Source organism: Henckelia pumila, chromosome 1, assembly GCF_033568475.1.
Source record: "Henckelia pumila isolate YLH828 chromosome 1, ASM3356847v2, whole genome shotgun sequence".
In the NCBI taxonomy this organism is placed as follows: domain Eukaryota; kingdom Viridiplantae; phylum Streptophyta; class Magnoliopsida; order Lamiales; family Gesneriaceae; genus Henckelia; species Henckelia pumila.
The window spans coordinates 96,016,439-96,037,381 of NC_133120.1; the positions used below are offsets into that span (position 1 = coordinate 96,016,439).

At 35.1% G+C, this 20,943-nt stretch overlaps 2 protein-coding genes across 2 annotated transcripts; both read right to left on the reverse strand.

The window, feature by feature from the left end:
* Positions 1-93: 93 nt before the first annotated feature.
* On the reverse strand, positions 94-2,452 carry LOC140874193 (uncharacterized). The gene is made up of 5 exons (XM_073277478.1): positions 2,015-2,452; positions 1,392-1,455; positions 886-1,050; positions 678-743; positions 94-476 (listed from the first exon to the last, which is right to left on the reverse strand). Exons 1-5 carry the CDS (start codon positions 2,302-2,304, stop codon positions 342-344), a joined length of 720 nt encoding a protein of 239 aa, XP_073133579.1. The 5' UTR covers positions 2,305-2,452; the 3' UTR covers positions 94-341.
* Positions 2,453-5,247: 2,795 nt separating this feature from the next.
* LOC140874833 (E3 ubiquitin-protein ligase CSU1) lies at positions 5,248-7,574 on the reverse strand. The gene is made up of 2 exons (XM_073278266.1): positions 7,206-7,574; positions 5,248-6,120 (listed from the first exon to the last, which is right to left on the reverse strand). Exons 1-2 carry the CDS (start codon positions 7,442-7,444, stop codon positions 5,445-5,447), a joined length of 915 nt encoding a protein of 304 aa, XP_073134367.1. The 5' UTR covers positions 7,445-7,574; the 3' UTR covers positions 5,248-5,444.
* Between the last annotated feature and the right edge of the window lie 13,369 nt (positions 7,575-20,943).

Here is a 20,943-nt window from a genome sequence, read left to right on the forward strand (position 1 = left end):
AGGTACAAGTCCGAGTATAATGGATGATGAGTATTTGTATAGATTCGTAGTAATGTTATGTAACAAACAATTTTGTATCGATCACCCCTAAAGTAACAACAAATATCGATTGATTTCTGTACAAAACCAAGAAAATTACACCTATATTCTTATACAAATATTTGCGCTACCTTTTCAAATGTACAGATATATATACAGCAGAACTTGAACAACCAGATTTGAACTGGTAAATAATCTCATTTTGAAAATGGCCATTATTTTCATCTAGCTTCGTAAACTAGAAACATGAAACAACAGTACAACACTCAGCTTGTGGGGGGGAAAAACAGGAGAATGCGGGCCTAACTGTCATTTGAGTCTTTTCGCATACTTACACATTCAGGCGACTTGGTTGACACGGTGCCTATACATATGGTGTCCCCTCTGCCATGCCAGGTGCCATCTTCGACGTTGTTCATCTCCAATGTTCTTGACTCCTGTACATGCCAGTGCACAAAAAAGTATTATTCGACTAGATAACAGAAAGAGCAAATAATAGGCAGCGAGTTTTTTCAATATGGTCGCGATTCAGTGTGAAGGTTTTGGGCTTGGCACACTTGTGCAAACCATGTTCTGATACCAAAAATTTTGTATCAATGTATAAAACATGGGAATTTCAGCATGGAATGGGGACGGACCTGGCATAAAGTGCAGAACGGGCAAATAAGATGGTACACACAGTCATCGAAAGAACTGTCACTACCCTGCAAATAAGTAAACACAAGTCGCGTTCTTTGTCAAAACCTAAGATACATCGCTAGCAAAGTATAACAGACCCTTTCATTTTAATATTCCAAATGTCTCACGTTGTTTAATTCGAATCAATTCAAAAAATGGGATGCTTACTTTTATATTGAACTTTTTCCTGATCAGTGTTCGGTAAAATCCCATATATGTTCCAACTGAAACTGTAAATACAATGGCCAAATACAGAAAGCAACGTCTCCGAGTAAATATAAATGCTAGCAGGTTGGACAGGGCGGCAACTGCAAGAATTAAGTGAATGGATCCCTGCACCATCCATTTGTTGAACTCAGTGAAGAAAATCCTTCCAAAGACCAGCGAACTAAGAACAAACTCTAGATGTAAAAAATGACAAAATCGCAAATAGCATTAAGTCAAAATTGATTATCAATGAACAGACATCGAAATTGCACACAATTTCTTCCATCTTCTTAGGCCATTGAGAAGTGAGACAAGGAAACTGACACAGGTCTAGACAAAAAGAATTGAAACGAGCAAACACAAGCCACTGTGGAACTTCAATGGAGGCTGAATAACAAGATATTTCACATTGGGCATGCCTCAGTTCGTATGAAAAAGAATTCCTCAATGAAAGAATGAATATTTACCTGAAGAAAACAGGAACCAAATCCGGCTCGTTTCATATTCTTGCCAAATCTATAACATGGACAACTGCAAAACAAGACAATGCAATGATACAGATGCTGCTCATCAGATGAAAATGCAAAAAACAAGAATCCTAAAAATTAAATTTCACAATCTGCGGAAGCATGACAACAACACCAAATTTAGACAAAACCATCAAACCAAGAAAGCATCCAAAGATGTATAAATAGCAAAACTACGGGTAAGCTATTATAACTAAGGGAAAGCTATTATCTTTAATTAGTATAATCCTTCGACAACCTCGAACAAGAAAAAGATTATTATCTTTACCTTGTTTCCACAATCTACAGATGCCATACTTTACTGTTCATGAGAACCGAACACACAATTTCCATTTCTAACAAGTCAAACTAATGCGAAAAGCAACATCGAAGCATCCAAGCTCAGCAATTTAACATTCATGGATTAACAAAGAACACAAAACACCAGAATAAGCAAGATCAAAATTTCAATACCATATTTAGAAAATGGAATAAAAAAGCAGCACTCGAAATCCAAAAGATTCATTTTTTTTTTCAACAATCATTTAAGTGAAAATAAATGAAAAGGAGAAAACAGAGAATACCATGTGGATTGAAGAGCAACTCGTCGATCATCAAAACAGTCGTAAATAATCTCACCTTCCCACATCCTAAAAACTCCCCCTCCATTTTGATGCTCAGAAACAAGATTTTCTTCTTCATTATCATCATTCAGTTTCCCCCATTTCCCCTTGTGGGCCTGCATGGCAACCGTTGAACAAAGCATGTCAAAATCCAACAAGGCCACCCCTTCCATCAACAAACTCTCCTCCTCCGAAACCCCCACCTCCGCCGCCGCCGATGCACCACCTTTCACCTCCATCTCCGTCGTCATTCAAAAGGGGTCGACTACTTTTCTTGTTACGGCCCCTTTTGCCGGTATTGGGATTTTAAGGGAGGAGGTGTAATTTATTGAAAAGATAACGAAGCAGATTCCGTAGTGGAGAGAATGGGAAAGGAAAAGCCAAATCATTGGTGGTCGGCGAGTTATTTGTTATTACAATGGTGTGCCAGCGAAAATTGAGGATGATGATGTTGCCATGTCAGCACAAGAATATAGGTCTATTTTTTAAAAAGATTATGCTTTCTTTCAAAAAAGATTTATTATTTATGTTTTTCATTATAAATAGGTAAGAAAAACTAGTTAAGAGTCAAATATTCTATTTTATAAAATATATATTTAAGAATTAAGAGGACAAATTAAGGGCTTGCCATGCATAATACTTTATTTAATCTAAAGTTCATTAAATGGGGCCAAAAACCATAATTTAGCGGAACATTTTTCTTTCATTTTGTGTTCGTATTTTTTTTATTATGACTTATATTAAAATTTATTAATCTAGACATGATTATGATAATTTTTAATTAGGAATTATTATTTAGAAAATAATCAGTGTTCATTTATTATTAGGTACTAGTAAAAAGTACACACATTATGCGTGTGTAAAATAAAATTTATTTTTAAATAAACATGGAATAAAATCATGGGAGATTTAGTGGGATAGTGTCATAGTAGGGAGGTTATGGATTGAGGATCATGACTCACGTAGTTATGAGAGTGAAAATTGATGTGTAAAAATTATTAAGATAAAAATATGACGAGAAGATAAAATGGATAAAAAAATTGGTGCTCTCAAATCAACGGTTATTATAACTCACTCATCTATTATAAAATAGTAAAATTATAAAATAGTAAGATGATTGAGACATCCTTCAAAGAATACAAATTCCAAATAGATGTGTAAGGATAAAACTTAAAAGCTTACTCAGCATATGAGACAGGCCAATCGCTGTTACATGATAAACTTGAACCCCCAATTCACAAATAAAGTATTAAGTTGATTTTCTCAAAATTTTAAATATTTTAATCATTAAAATATTAGCGATACAAGTTCCTCATTCCTCAATGCTCTTCCTTTCTTATTTTTTATTATATTTTGTGTCCACGAAATAAAAATAATAATTTTATATAACAATTTTTCGAAAAAAAAAACTAAAAAAATAGAATCAATTGTGATTTTTGGTGGATTATATTTTTTGGGATTACTTTGTATGAGAAGAAAGAGAGAGCTTATTATTGAGTTGAAAGCTTCGGTGATCGTGGAGAGGGAAAACAATTGAAAAGGGGGTTTGCACAAAAAAGGTGGAAAAAAGAAGAAATTATGAGCAATTTCGAAATATTGAAAAAAGTTTCACCAAAAACATTAATTTTTGGGTGCTCTCACTTAATATATAGTACATATATATACGCATATAGTATGATAATTACAAGTTAGGAGAAAATATTTCAAAATGTGATATTGTCTCATACACAAAATTTCAAGCTCTATGCTAATGACTTACGTTTGGACATGTATTTAAAAATATTTTTTATAAGTTAAAAAAACTCAAATTATGTGTTTGGAAAAAAAAAATTTGTAAAATATTTTTGAAACATATTTTGTAATTTTTTTAAGTGTAATTTTTAAAAAAACACTTGATAGGTGTTTTTCATGTTTTTAGAATGAAACTATGTAAAACAAAAATTAATTTCATTACTTTTAAAATGTCAAACACGTATATATCTTTAAAACATTTTATAAAAAGTTTTTTAAAAAATACTTTAATAAAAACATTTTATAAGTGCATTTCCAAACAGAACTTTATATTTCATTTGACACTAAAATTTCAAATTTCGGACGACATCTCGAGTTTAAAATACAATTATAACAAACCTTTTCATTAAAAATAATAATCAAGTTCCACTATTGTATCCATCAAGCATATACTCCATCTATGCCGTATATTATTGTGTTATGTGTGTGTGTGTGTGTTTTATGAACGGGGATAGATGTTTAATGAACAGGGATAGATTCCCAAAAGAATAAAGAAAATAATACTTAATATATATATTGAACTACATATTTGACGGATGCAAAATGAGACGAAACCTTTATATATGTGGTGGAAGGTGTAAGTTGTAACACATTACACACAGTTTTCTCAAATACGTCTAAATTCACACACTGATTATTTTATTTAATTTTTTTTAAAAAAAAAAAACAAATCACACTCATTATTAGTTACGATGTCTCTGGGTGGAGGAATAATTTATCGGGTGGTGGAGCTTAATCGATGCTTTCAAGGGGTTCAATAATGGAGTACTAATGTACTATTATTGGTTGGCTCTTTTTCTTTTTTTTCTTATTTTTTTTTTCCCTCTTTTTTAAAGTGGGACTTGATAGCTCGTTCATCCAATTCTCAACAATCCCACGTTCTAAAAGGCAATCTATCAACCAACTCAGAAAAAAGAAACCAATATATTAACCACACCTTCCGACTATGTATTCGATTATGATTTATGGTACGTAAAATTTAACACTTTATCAGCCGCCACATCCATACTGCTCTTACAATTGCACATCTCGCCCCAATATTCAAAGGGTTGAAGTCTATCGCAGCTTCTCAATGCCTGTATTTATTGGTCCCACAAGAAACAAGTAGCAAATCATAGAGAATTTCGGCCCAATATCGGTTAGCAATTGAAGTCACTATATTGCATTCTTCCTCGCTGTTTATTGAAATGTTACTTCCCCAATACAAAGAATGATTAATAATGATATAAGAGGGATCTATCTATCTTCAGGCTGCACCAATTAGAAGCTTTACCAGTTTTCCGTCCATTGTTTAACTAAGAAACTTAAATTAGACCATAACAAGATCGCACCACTGTTATAAACAATGAAAGACGAGGTTCATTTCTATTCTAATGGAATGAAACATGCGTCGGCCCCAGAGATATTACCATGATCTAAAGAGAAAGTGACCAAGATTTTAGAATTCGTCTTAATACAACTCGAAGATGCTAACACACATTCGCCAGATAAATTAATATGATGAAAACTAAAGCAACAATGATAAAGATATTGTAAGATACCAGTGTAAGCCATGTAGGAAGCGAAGTACAACTGAGACAGATACAATCCACTCTGTAGATCAAGATTTCAAGGAAGGTTTTACGAGCCCCAGCCCTGAACCACTACCTAAGTGTTTGAAATCTGTTGCTTCAAGATGATCATCATGACCCGCAAAACCAGTTCCACCTTTTGCTAAATTGACAAGATTCTTCTCTTTGCATGGCTTGTTGCAGACCAAACAAACCTTATCAACGACCACAAATTTATCGGCACACTTCTTGCAGAACACATGCCCACAAGAACCCAAGGCAACAAGTGATTGCGTGTTTGTCAGCGTGACCTTGCAGCTGGGACATATAAAGGTCTTATCGAGGGAACTTGATTTCTTATGTTCACATGTATCCTCAGTAAAATTAATCGCAAAAAGTGTCTTTAACCGAAGCTTTTCCTTTCCTTCAGGACAAATTGTGTCAGTTGAAGGGGCCTCAACTTTTTTAGGAGCATCTGGAGTGGCGGAAGGGAGCCAAAATGCCTTCATAGTACGGAGTGCTTCCTCTTCATAAGATGTGGCTTTTACACTGTTTGCACCATGAAATCCGTTTTTGTCACTGTTATGATTCTTATCATTGTACTGTGGTACTGCCCCATGGTTCTGTTGATCAAATGCGTCAAGCTCTCTGGCCCTTTGAAGCATTAATCTCTCCTCCTCTTCATCTTTTTCTTGCTTTTTTTGAGTGGTAAGGGCTGATAACTTCCTGCAGGTAAGAAAGAAAAATGTTCTGAAACCTGGATCATATGATGGGCATGAGTCATGCTCAGATTAAAGGCAAAGTAACATTTCTTTCACATAGGATGCCATTCAGAGGCAGAGGAGGAACTCAGAAATAAATCTCTTACACAAATTCTTCTGAAAGCCTACAACATAAACCTAGTGACCCAAGTCCTTCTCTTATGTTTCTAAAGAGCACAACTGTGCAACATCAAAGCTTATGAAACTATTACCACTTGAAAAGTAGAGATGCATAGTTTGATGAGGATAACTCTGCTCACAAGCCAGAGTTGGCTAGGTTATTGCTTGCATTAATAATTCATCAGCTTCTTAAGCAAGCAGTTACTATAAGCTGCTGCTCAACGTTACACAGGGCCAACTTGGTCTTATAATCAAATTTACCAATGTATTCCACGCACAATCCCAACTTATTTCCCTTGCCACAGAATTGAGAATCTTCTAGTAGGACAAGTCAAAAACTTAAATAGGGACAAAATGCCCATAAAGCATCCATAATACAAGTTTATCTTAACCTTTGCAATTTTTTTAAACATGAAAATTGAGACTCAACAAATACCAAATGAGCACAATTCCCACGCGTTACTTTACAAGGTTGGCAGGCCTCATTGAACTTTGAAGGTGTGTCAAAAGGGTGATTTTTATACACCTAATAGTTGTAACTTTCACGGGCAGTGAGCAAATAGAAATAAAAAGGCAATTGCTAAGATTAAATTAACTCCAGCGAGAGCTGCTGCCTCTTCACTGGGATAACACACAAGCTGGCTTACACTCCATAATCCAATTCTTCCTTGATTTGTAGCATGTAAAGCATTCACCTTTACTGGGATAGTTAATCATGAAAGATTTGTTCACCCAAGATCTATTACAAGCAGCGGATATAAAACTAGCATGTCGAACAGGAACAGTGGCATAAAATTTTTTCCCCTAATTTAGGGATCTCTAAAAATAAAATGGATTACAAAAAAATCGATTGAGCATCTACAACTGTGAAAGATTGAAAGTCCGATAATCCAAAATTCAAATAATTCAGCAATTAACAACGGGAAGAACCTTTGGATGTCCTTCTTCTGGGACAACAGGCATTCGAGAATGCATTCCTTGCAGAAGACATGGCCTTTCGAGCAGGACATGGGTTCAATGAAAGTCTTCAAACAGAGACAACATGCGTCGAATGGTTTGATGGAATCTTTGCCCAACCTCTCCTTCTGTGTGCCGTATCCTAGCTGCCGCTTTTCATTGTACGTGAAGATAGCTAAATCATTGTTGTTCTTCGAGTGTCTCTGAGGCATTTTTGCTTGGAATTTAACGAAGTGCTTGAGAGAAAGTTGAATTTATCGGGGGGATGGTGGAGAAATCCGTGACTTACTTAGAACCCTAATTGAATTGGGGAAATAAATTTCATAACGAGCGGTTCGAGTGTAGTCGGGATGGCGGTTTTAATGTTTTATTATTATTTATTATCTGATTTTCCTTTAATATCATATCCTATGCAAATACTACCTCTCTCATATGCTATTTTCTTAGCCATAAAAATCTAATTTGAAAGTCTATATGGTTTTGTTGACTCTTTGACTAAATATTATTTTATATATTTATATATCGACTCGATTAATATTAAAATTATACAATATATTTTCATCAGTCATGCAAACAAAATACTATTTTCATAAAATTAACTCGTGAGATTGTTTCATAAGAATTTTTTTTAATATTTTATTTTGACAGAATAAACATAATCTAATATTTGATCAAAGGTAAAAAAACTATTTTAAATAGATCATTTTAAACTCCCACTTCAAACATATATATCCTCTATGTAAAGAAGTGTTTATTTTATATAATAATAATTGATAATTTTAGAATTTTCGTTAAATATGATTAAAAATTCATTAGTTTTAGGCAATTGAAACTTTTTTTTTTTTGACAGGTTAGGCAATTGAAACTTGATAATGAACAGAGTGTTAGTTATTTAAATGAAGCAATTAAATTTAATTATAAGACGTAGAAAATTTTCCGGGTCAATAACTTATCCAAATTTTGGTTGTGGTATACATTAAGTTTTTAAAGTTTGATTTTGGTAAACTATATTTTAATTTTCACCAATATATTTTGATCCAATTATTGACATAAAATATGACGAATCAACAATTTTCAGAGCTACGTGAGCATTTGCGGTGTTATGTCAACATATTTTTATGTCGCATCAGCGCATTTTTTGATATCAGATCAGTAATTATAATAACAAATTAAATAGTTGAAAATTGAAAATTTATGTACAAAACCAAAATTTGAAAACTTAATAAATCAAAACACAAATCTTTACCGTCCTCGAGATTACAAATCTAGCACAAATCGATTATTATGTTCGATCAGTTCGCGGGATCAAGTGATCAACGGCTCACATTTTTTGCACGCGAAACATGTTAAAAAAAAAAAAAGTCGTCATATCTAGCACATGGTTAGTGCTCATATGCTAGATTGACGGAACCTATAAATGATATGTTGAGGAAAACCTGAAGTTTTTAGCGGCTGATCTAGTCCTGGATAAACTAGCAGCACTGGAACTCGAAGCTGTATCTCTTCTGGAGTTAGACTCTTCACTTGATCTTGAACCCGAAAGTGGAGGCACGACTTGATTTTCTCCATCATCATCATCATTGTGACGACCCGAGTTCTAATCTCTCATTTAATCAAATGTTCAATATTAGACAAGAAACAATGTCTAAACAAAAGAGTAAAAAAAAAAAATTTCTTTTTTTTAAAAATGGATTGCCCTGCGCACGCGCGGGCATCACCCCTCGCGCGGGCGCAGTTCAACGAGTCCGAGGCTCCATGGGCTGGCTTGCGCGCGCGCGAGCAGTAGCTCGCCCGTGCGCAGGCCACTGCACCAGAAACAAAATGAAGGGGCTCAGCTGCTGTCAAATAAGTTCTATCATGCCATTATCTTCTAATATAAGTTCATGCAAAGCCTTTTTCAATATCATAAGCTATCATGCATTCTAACATGATCTCATTAATAGAAATGATTCATAACAAAGCCTTAAAACATAACTATAAGGGCTCATAATCATGCAAGAAGCAATGTTATTCATTCAAGATCAAGCTACACCATGTTGTTTCAAAGGATTTAAACATCTATCAAATCCTAAATACAACAACAAGATAACAACTAGATCATCTACACGTTGTGAAACAAGTAGCTATAACAAGATCATGTTTAAAGCTCAACTCTACATCATGACAGCTCACTCAACCATCTAACTCGGATCATCACGCTATATCTCTTCAACCCTTGTTCTTCAAGATTGCCTTTGTTTTGCTCCATTCCCTCCTATTGCCATGACACATACAACATAACAATAGCCGGATAACTCCGGTGAGAAATATATTTTCCAGTAAAAGCAACTAAACATGCATATCAAACATATATCAAGATCATGATATAAAAGTAATACAATGCATGTTTAAAAACAAGGTTCATCTCTTATCGAATTCTATCGTTTCATCGGTTGGGATCCCGAGAAGTAGATATCATAACTAATCCACCGACTCTTCCGATCGAGGTGGGGCTACTTATCTCACTTCTCTAGACTTTGAAGCCATTATATATGTAAATCAGACGCTAGGCTAAAACAACCACCCAGGCCATACATATACAATTCCTCAAATCGTCTATTTGAACGTTTCCGTTCATTTCAAAATCAAGGAATAAGTCTTTCAAGATGAATGCAATATATATCATCATCAAGGCATTCATTATATCAAGAACTTATTCAACAAATCAAATGAAAGCACATAAGAGCAATTAAGCAAACAAGTATGTGATTTAGGGGAACTCGATACAAACCATCTCGAGTTGTAGTCCCAATCAAATAGTAGTCCACTTTTACCTTCGTATTTCGTTTGTTTTGAATGCTTCAACTCTGACCATAATCATCAAAATAGATATATCAAACTTCGATCAATTCTATCATATCAGAATTGTATCAAAATATCAATACATCTTCAATCCATTCATTTCCAAACCTTCACTTCTTCTTCCTTCAACGAAGTCCCGTTCTCGAGTCAATAAGACTTCACAATAATCTGAAATTGAAGAATAAAGATGCTACAACATCAGCAACATTTCAATGAACATCTCGGTTCAATTATCAGCTATCAAAACATCCATCTATTATCAAACAACTCATCCAAAACCGTAAGCAAACTTCCTTGGTTCAAACTTCGATCTCTTGAGTTGATTGAGCTCATAACATGTTTGAAATGTAAATATTATCTTCTAACAAAATCAGTATATGATCTTCAGATCATTGGCTCAATCATAGACTATCAACAACGGTTTCAAAACATCAATCGACGGCATAACGACTGAAAATCGGTAACCGACGAAATATCGACTTCGAATTCAATCTCATATCAGCATATGTGATCATAAACCAGACAAATAACCACATACCAGCAGCTAAAATTTCGATAATACATGCTGGAGAATCCATACGATTCATTCAAAACTAAATCTTCAATCCGGTTTCGAATATAAACAAGACAACACGTCAAGAACAAGATCATATGCTCATATACTGATCTCTGCCAATTTTGTTCTACAAAACATACTTAAAGTACTCAGAAACTTACATAAAGTCGAATTACTCATCGCAAGGATTCCAAAACATCTTTCGGAATTGAAATCGGACGAACGACGCAAAAGTTACGGCATTTTGAAAATCATCGAAGCAACAAAAATGGAATGAATTCGAACTCCCCTGTTCCATTTCTGAACTCCTTCTCGCTCAAGCACGTATTCTGCTGATTAATAGACTAAAATCGGATATGTATACACAAATTGCAACTTAGTCCCTCAAATCTTTAGTAATTGCAATTCAGTCCTCGGCCTTCGTTTTAATTCAATTTCAATCCAAAATAATTTAAGAATATTAGAATTTAAATCAAAACTCTAAATATTCCCAAATTAAATATACTCGGATTAAAATTAAATAAATTCGACTTAATTAAATAATTCGGCCTTTTGCACTTTAGCCCTTGCAACGTCGATAATTGCAAATCACTCCCTGATCAGGTTAAATCTTCAAAATTGATCTTCGTTAATTCCCGAAACATGGAATTTAATCTTAAATCCCATAAATATTCAAATCGAATATTTATTCTTTTAATTTAAGAATTCTCGGAATTTAATTCTCAAAATCCGTAAATTCTCAAATTAAATATTTTCAGCTCGGAAATTAAATCTATCATTTTCATAACTTTTCAAATCAATATTAGCCCATAATATGGAATTTAAGTCTCAAATCCCATAATTAATAATTCAATATTTTCGAGTCTTACAATTCCTCCCCTCTAAGAAATGATTTCGTCCTCGAAATCGTAGTCAAGTCAACTATCAAGTCTGATAGACTGAATGATTATCTGAAGTTATTCTCACTTCAATCATCAGTTGTACTCAAATACTGAAAAGAATTCTCTCTGAGTTGTTTCTATTCTAAATCAAGAATCTGTCGAATATTCGACTTACCTCAGAATCTTTTCATTAATCCTCTTGTCTGATTCAAGTACACAGAAGGAATCTATCAATAATTCCTTACTTTAGATACATGAAACAATTCAGATTCATTGTATCAAGCTGAAAAGAATAAATCTTTCCCATCGTCAATTCCATCTGATATCTTATTCAATGAAGTTCAGTCTTTGTGTCGACTTGTTTCTTTCTGAATATCATTCAATGTTCTGTATAGAACATATCAAGTCTACACTATCATTCATTTCGTTGCTTCAAGTTCAGTATTCAACCTCATATTCTTAATCTGTAAATGACATTCTGTTTTTTCTCTATTCTGAATTGAATAATGTTTCAAGAATAACTTTTTCGCTTAACTAATCAGTTTCAGCTTCACAAGTTATATCTATCATTCAATTACTAATTTTGGTTCTTCTTTTCTGTTTTCATTTAATACAAATTCATCGTCAAATTCGTTGTGTATCTCGAATCAACTCCGATCGGATATCGACAAATCCTATCTGATCTGATGTCATATACCTCGGTAATATCATTACAACACAAGAAATCGGATTTCTTTTCATCATATTATCATATCATTATCTCAAAATTGGCTCAATAGCTATTACAGGAATTATAATCCTCAAGTGGCAACATATCAAATCAAATAATACCGAATCAGGTATTAAATTTCTGAGAATATTCTCAATATTTGGAAAATCGACTCAGATAATCCATCAATCGAAATCAATTCTCAGAACATCAGTCAATCAATCGATGCCACATTCTATCAAATAAATCTAAAGTCTTAATTCGGACAATAGATTTTAATCATTCCTGTACTATCATTATATCTCTATCTTCTTCACGGATCTGAATAGATAGCTGTTCGTCACATCTCATACAGAGTATTCTGCCAAATTCCGATTAGTCTATTCGGACTATCAATTAATCAGAGTATAATATGTTGTAGTCACAGATTTCAAAGTATTCAGAACTGTTGATAATCGATATCATATCAGATAAAAATTCATTCTCACAAATTCGAGTCATCATCTCTGACTATCTTCCCATTCAAGGATAATATATTGTACCTTTTCCTCAAAAAGTACTCAAAGTCTTCGGATCTTCTGTAGTAAAATTAATAGTAAACCCAATGTTTCAATTTGAAACATTATTTCCTGGCTTACTGTTTATCTTGCAACGAATTTAATCATAATTCAGTGACTTGATCATCCAGCCAAATCATCGTATACAGTAATGTTCATGAATCAGTTCATAACTACCACCTGTTTACCTCATCTATACTGTTTCATCACGGTAGTTTTTGCAAAATATTCTTTCAAATTATAATCTTGGTTCAATGTTTGGAGTTTCCAAACTAATATTGAACTCATCTGATCAATGATTTTCAACTTCATCGGAAACTCTCTGTACGTTTTCCTTTAAAAACGTATTAATTTTGTTACTTCTATTTGCTTTATATTCTGATAAAACAATTATCGAATGAATATTGAATTCATTGTTGTGCAATTCTTCAAATTCTGACATCTCTTTTCGAAAATATCAGGCACAATCAAATAATCAATCCTAATAGAATTCATTCATTCGGATCTGAGGCTTCAATTCATATCTTAATCTGATATTCTGTACTGAATTCTAATCACTTCAGTTTACTTTCTGTGTTGTTTTCATCTTCTGAACAATTCTGCCGTACTTCCAATAGAAAAATCATTCTGATTGGTGATATATTCGTCTGAATATTCAAACCAGAATACACAGAAATCTGAAATCAATTCATCGAATGCCTATTTCATTCCTTATTTCTATCTTCAAATACCGAAAATTCATATCATCTAACCCAAAAATCAGGGATCATATTCAAATTCTTCTATCAGTTACGAGTCACAATCTTAAATACGCTGAAATATCATCAAATGATCAATAATTCTTAAAATCAAAAGAAATAAATCAATATTGAGAAAATTCCTCAATCAAGGTCATCCAAAATCAAATCTTCTGGATAACAAACTCTGCAAAGTGAAAACAACTCACTTGCATCACATAACTCAGAATGAGTAAATCAACACAGGCTCTAAACGAAAGCAATGTGCTATGAGAGCCAATCAATATTCAATCATTCAAGAATTATATCTCCAGTTGATGTAATCGATTCATCATAATCAAAGAAAAGACTCATCTGTAACTGATTTTCATATCATCATATATCTTCTAAACCTCAAGATTAATATCCAATTCATAATCTCATCAAATCGGTAATTCATAAATTCTTCAATTCATCACTTCAATATTGAATTCCAGTTCACAACTTAAACTAAAGTCAAAAATCTTACTGGAACATATCTCGTGCATCGAATATATTGATTTCGGAATATTTCTGTAATCAAACATCATATATCAGACTGAAATCACAGAATCTTAATTCGAGATTCTATATCATATCATCATATTCATATGCATATTATGTTCTTCTTGATCGAATTTTATCACTTCTTATCATCATACTGATTAGTTAAATCACAAAATCCAGTGACTCAATAATCTGAAACTATCACTAATCAGTACTTAGGTAAATTCTCACATGAACAATATCATGTTCAGTTTTAGTTCATCGAAGCAATAGTTCTATTCTTCAGTTCAATTCACAAAATCTCTTTTCTGATACAGAGGTAATCATATAATAAGCTTTCCGCTATCATATATCTATTGCACCTACAACATAAACAGGTTAAAACAACATAAACATGTTACCTGTAAATCTCATTCTCAGGTGCAATGTTATTCTAATCCTCTGTATTCTTTTGCTATTTATTCATTGAATAAATTTTAGCACATCTGTCTGACTTATCCTTACATTGTTTGTTCAGATATCCTCTTCCACAAAAAGTGTAATAATTTCTAATATACTCTGCATTCAGAATCAGACTAATCCATCTCGATTCGCTAGAGTTAGAGATTTAGTTTCATATCATTCATTTCATATATGTTCTAAAATAAAAATTGTAGATAGAGTTGTGAGTATCTCACAGACTCTTTCATGTCTACAATTCTATTTTCCTAACTCATCATTCAGCTTCAATTCTTTTAGACAAGGCTATGTCTTTAAACAAAATATTTCAATCGTCAACATTTATTCAGACATAATCTGCAGATTCAAGCCATTAAATAATTCACTCAATCTTGAGCTTTTCATCATCTAAAATTCAAAGAATTGTAATAGACTTGAAAATTCTAATAAGGCATTCCTCAAATTCAAAAGATTCAACTTCTACAGGGTATATTTTTCTTTCTCATCAGTTCTATCTGTTGTGGCAAATAACTATAAACAAAATTCTGTTCTATGCACTTACTAACAATCAACATACCTCTGCCTTCTTATCATTTTTTTTTTATCAAAATCCACCAGCTGGTTGCTAGGGTTCGAAGTTGGTATTCAAGCAATCTGATCCGATATTCATCTGAATCTTTCCGGTATTTGAACAACTAATCCAGTTCTTCAAGCCAACTGTTACCTACAACATCATCTATTCATTTGCTAATATTCTGTTCTGTTCAATCAGAGATACTTCGTTCAGCTGAGCAATACCATTCTGTTTTGTTCAATCTGACCATAACATTCTGTTCAGTCTGGCCATACTATTCTGTCAGTCTGGGGTGCTTACATCACCCAAAGAACACTGTTCTATTCAATTATGGGTGCTTACATCACCCGGTAAAATCATAAAACAAAACGGTAAAAATTTCAAAAATTTACAAATCAGTAAATCAGGCAATTGAATTTCAAATATAGATCATGCTCACATGCAATTTATCAAATCATTGAATTAGCAAATCAAGTAATGCATAATCATGCAATACAATACATGCATGTGACTCAATCTACCCCGCTCAGCTTCTATCTCAATCCAAGAACATACGCTTTGATACCACCTGTTGTGACGACCCGAGTTCTAATCTCTCATTTAATCAAATGTTCAATATTAGACAAGAAACAATGTCTAAACAAAAGAGTAAAAAAAAATTTTTTTTTTTTTAAAATGGATTGCCCTGCGCACGCGCGGGCGCAGTTCAACGAGCCCGAGGCTCCATGGGCTGGCTTGCGCGCGCGCGAGCAGTAGCTCGCCCGTGCACAGGCCACTGCACCAGAAACAAAATGAAGGGGCTCAGCTGCTGTCAAATAGGTTCTATCATGCCATTATCATCTAATATAAGTTCATGCAAAGCCTTTTTCAATATCATAAGCTATCATGCATTCTAACATGATCTCATTAATAGAAATGATTCATAACAAAGCCTTAAAACATAACTATAAGGGCTCATAATCATGCAAGAAGCAATGTTATTCATTCAAAATCAAGCTACACCATGTTGTTTCAAAGGATTTAAACATCTATCAAATCCTAAATACAACAACAAGATAACAACTAGATCATCTACACGTTGTGAAACAAGTAGCTATAACAAGATCATGTTTAAAGCTCAACTCTACATCATGACAGCTCACTCAACCATCTAACTCGGATCATCACGCTATATCTCTTCAACCCTTGTTCTTCAAGATTGCCTTTGTTTTGCTCCATTCCCTCCTATTGCCATGACACATACAACATAACAATAGCCGGATAACTCCGGTGAGAAATATATTTCCCAGTAAAAGCAACTAAACATGCATATCAAACATATATCAAGATCATGATATAAAAGTAATACAATGCATGTTTAAAAACAAGGTTCATCTCTTATCGAATTCTATCGTTTCATCGGTTGGGATCCCGAGAAGTAGATATCATAACTAATCCACCGACTCTCCCGATCAAGGTGGGGCTACTTATCTCACTTCTCTAGACTTTGAATCCATTATATATGTAAATCAGACGCTAGGCTAAAACAACCACCCAGGCCATACATATACAATTCCTCAAATCGTCTATTTGAACGTTTCCGTTCATTTCAAAATCAAGGAATAAGTCTTTCAAGATGAATGCAATATATATCATCATCAAGGCATTCATTATATCAAGAACTTATTCAACAACTCAAATGAAAGCACATAAGAGCAATTAAGCAAACAAGTATGTGATTTAGGGGAACTCGATACAAACCATCTCGAGTTGTAGTCCCAATCAAATAGTAGTCCACTTTTACCTTCGTATTTCGTTTGTTTTGAATGCTTCAACTCCGACCATAATCATCAAAATAGATATATCAAACTTCGATCAATTCTATCATATCAGAATTGTATCAAAATATCAATACTTCTTCAATCCATTCATTTCCAAACCTTCACTTCTTCTTCCTTCAACGAAGTCCCGTTCTCGAGTCAATAAGACTTCACAATAATCTGAAATTGAAGAATAAAGATGCTACAACATCAGCAACATTTCAATGAACATCTCGGTTCAATTATCAGCTATCAAAACATCCATCTATTATCAAACAACTCATCCAAAACCGTAAGCAAACTTCCTTGGTTCAAACTTCGATCTCTTGAGTTGATTGAGCTCATAACATGTTTGAAATGTAAATATTATCTTCTAACAAAATCAGTATATGATCTTCAGATCATTGGCTCAATCATAGACTATCAACAACGGTTTCAAAACATCAATCGACGGCATAACGACTGAAAATCGGTAACCGACGAAATATCGACTTCGAATTCAATCTCATATCAGCATATGTGATCATAAACCAGACAAATAACCACATACCAGCAGCTAAAATTTCAATAATACATGCTGGAGAATCCATACGATTCATTCAAAACTAAATCTTCAATCCGGTTTCGAATATAAACAAGACAACACGTCAAGAACAAGATCATATGCTCATATACTGATCTCTGCCAATTTCGTTCTACAAAACATACTTAAAGTACTCAGAAACTTACATAAAGTCGAAGTACTCATCGCAAGGATTCCAAAACATCTTTCGGAATTGAAATCGGACGAACGACGCAAAAGTTACGGCATTTTGAAAATCATCGAAGAAACAAAAATGGAATGAATTCGAACTCCCCTGTTCCATTTCTGAACTCCTTCTCGCTCAAGCACGTATTCTGCTGATTAATAGACTAAAATCGGATATGTATACACAAATTGCAACTTAGTCCCTCAAATCTTCAGTAATTGCAATTCAGTCCTCGGCCTTCGTTTTAATTCAATTTCAATCCAAAATAATTTAAGAATATTAGAATTTAAATCAAAACTCTAAATATTCTCAAATTAAATATACTCGGATTAAAATCAAATAAATTCGACTTAATTAAATAATCCGGTCTTTTGCACTTTAGCCCTTGCAACGTCGATAATTGCAAATCACTCCCTGATCAGGTTAAATCTTCAAAATTGATCTTCGTTAATTCCCAAAACATGGAATTTAATCTTAAATCCCATAAATATTCAAATCAAATATTTATTCTTTTAATTTAAGAATTCTCGGAATTTAATTCTCAAAATCCGTAAATTCTCAAATTAAATATTTTCAGCTCGGAAATTAAATCTATCATTTTCATAACTTCTCAAATCAATATTAGCCCATAATATGGAATTTAAGTCTCAAATCCCATAATTAATAATTCAATATTTTCGGGTCTTACAATCATCTTTCTCTTCCCCGATTCCATCTCCGCGGCGATCTTCTACCGTATTCGAATCGCCAAGGCCCCGGAATCTGCTTCTATCAAGGCATGCCTCGCATGCAGAAAGAGTCGGGGCGAGCTTGGAACCCGATCCAGTCCATGAAGTCGGTGCTTGGCAAGCATTGCAAAGAAGAGTTCTCGAGTGCTTAGCAGCAAGAAAATTGGCTGCATGAACTCTAGAATCACAGTCCCAGCACAAGATTTCTTCGTCTGAATCACAATACAGCCTTGCGACAGATTTACACAACTCACATTTCTTCATTTTCTTTTTCTTGGTTTTGGGCATGCAATTGATAATGTATACATACATTAATTAATTGTTTCTTTACTTAATTACTTCGGGTCGTGTTTTATTTATAGTACGTTGTCTCCTTATATTCCGGCTGAAACAGAGGAATCAAAGAGGTTAAACAACAGAAGAAAGCTATGCAAATTGAACTGAAAATGAAATGGAAGTCTTTGTCGATCCATATGTGATGTGGTTATCAAAAAATGAGTACCCGGGAGTGGGCAAATTCCCGGGTGGAAAAGATAGGTCAATACCTTATCAATTGGGAATCGAAGGTTATTCGGATATTTGAGAGAGTGAGTATGTATGCGGAATAATGATGATGCCTTGAGAGATTCTCCTTAAGTCCCTTTTTATAGTCGCCCGCCCGGGTCCTTAATGATTATTGGATATGGGCTTACTGACCGCCTGCAGGAGGATGAGATGTTTACCACGTGTGATTTAGACACCCTGTCACTTCCTGCAAGAGCCCATCCCATTGGCACGTGGTTAATAATGATTTGGTCTGTGATTTGCATCTGTTATACTCCAAGTAGACGTGGTCGCTTCCTAGCCCTAAAGATAGAAAAACTCAGGTCCCACCGACCTCCCAGGATTCTTGAGGCCTTCCCGGGTATTTACACCCTTCGGGGTTTATTTATACCGGGTTTCCTTACACCCGGGTGAACAATCTCTCCCGGGCTACTTTTCCACCGGGACATCACCACACTTCCTAAAGATAGTCGGGCTAGGACCTGCTCCGCTTTCCCGAAGAAGAGAGGCGCCCTTGTTACTTATCCTCCTCCCGGGTGAACAATCTCTCCCGAGCTACTTTTCCACCGGGACATCACCACACTTCCTAAAGATAGTAGGGCTAGGACCTGCTCCGCTGTCCCGAAGAAGAGAGGCGCCCTTGTTACTTATCCTCCTCCCGGGTGAACAATCTCTCCCGGGATTTTTCTCACCAGGACGTCACCCGTCAGCCCTAACCGCTTCGTAGTGCGTGTGTCAAAGACTCTGTCAGAGGTCTCTTTAGATTCTTGAGCACCCTTCGTGCATTGCCACCCTTTATTTCAAAATGCACGGTTAGGATCATTTTCGGCTCTGTCGTATATTTAAACCCCCGCGACTCCTTATTCCTCTTCTCATCGTATTCTCCTCGTACTCATTGCCTTCCGGTTTTCAGCGATTTTGCTTCAGCTTCCGTTGTCCGTTTCCTTGCATCCTTAATTTGCTTTAATTCTATAAGTTTTCTTTCTAATGTCTACGGGTACCTCATCTACCTCTGGAGCGAATGCCAAAGGCTCGCCCAGAGACGAGGAGCCAAGTGGTAGCTCGAGCGATGCTCGCTCCGCTTCTGCTCTCCTTCCCTGACCTTCTTCTTCTAAGCAAGCTTCCCGACTTCCGACTAAGCCTTCTGCTGCTTCTTTTTCTCGCCCCAAGGGAAAAGGAAAACAGAAGTTGAAGAACCCAAAACCCATATCTTCTACTCCCCCTACCTTGGGTTGGTACACCTACCTTCCTAGCACCCTATCTCAAAGGGCCGCGGAGGAACTTTGCGGCTCAGGGGAAATCCCCTTATCCCACTCCTTATTCCATCCTCGCCCGGGAGTACCCCTGATACTCCTCCTCCTGGTTGCTACACCTTTTTTCGAGACCAAATTCGGAGTGGCCTTTGATTTTCCATTCCTCCTTTCTATCTAGATGTTTCCGACTTCTTTCAAGTTTCTGTTAATCAATTCCACCCGAAATCCTTCCGAATAATGGCCTCTACCTATATCCTCTTTAAAATGCATAACTTAGCCATCACCCTCTGATTTTTCACTACTTTTTTTCTTGCCGTTTCAATGAAGGAGCTTTCTCCTTGGCCGCACGGCTGAATGCTCATTTTCTTTCCGATATCCCCTCTCTCTGAAGGGATGGAAAGAGCGGTATTGTTTCATTCAACCCCCGGCTCCTTTCACTTTTAGGACCGGGTTCTTATCTAGTATTCCTCCTCAACCCGAGCTTCCATAACACTATAGGGTTGAGGAGCCATATACTCGTAGCTTGGCCATAGTCAAGAATAGGACATTTTCCGCCCCCGCCCTTTTAACAAATGATAACATCATAGCCTACGGGTTGGGAACCCTTGTGGAAGATCCCCTTGACCAGGTGATCAATGCATACAGCGACCCGGGGGTTCAACCTGGTAATGGCTCCCCTCTCTCTTGCTTTATATTGCTTTATTATTAATATGTATTTGTATTCACGCTTCTTTATCTGGTGCAGATCCGTCAGATATTATGAGACCTCGATTCTAATCATCTAATCTCAGGATAAACAATAATAAAGCATACAAGATTAC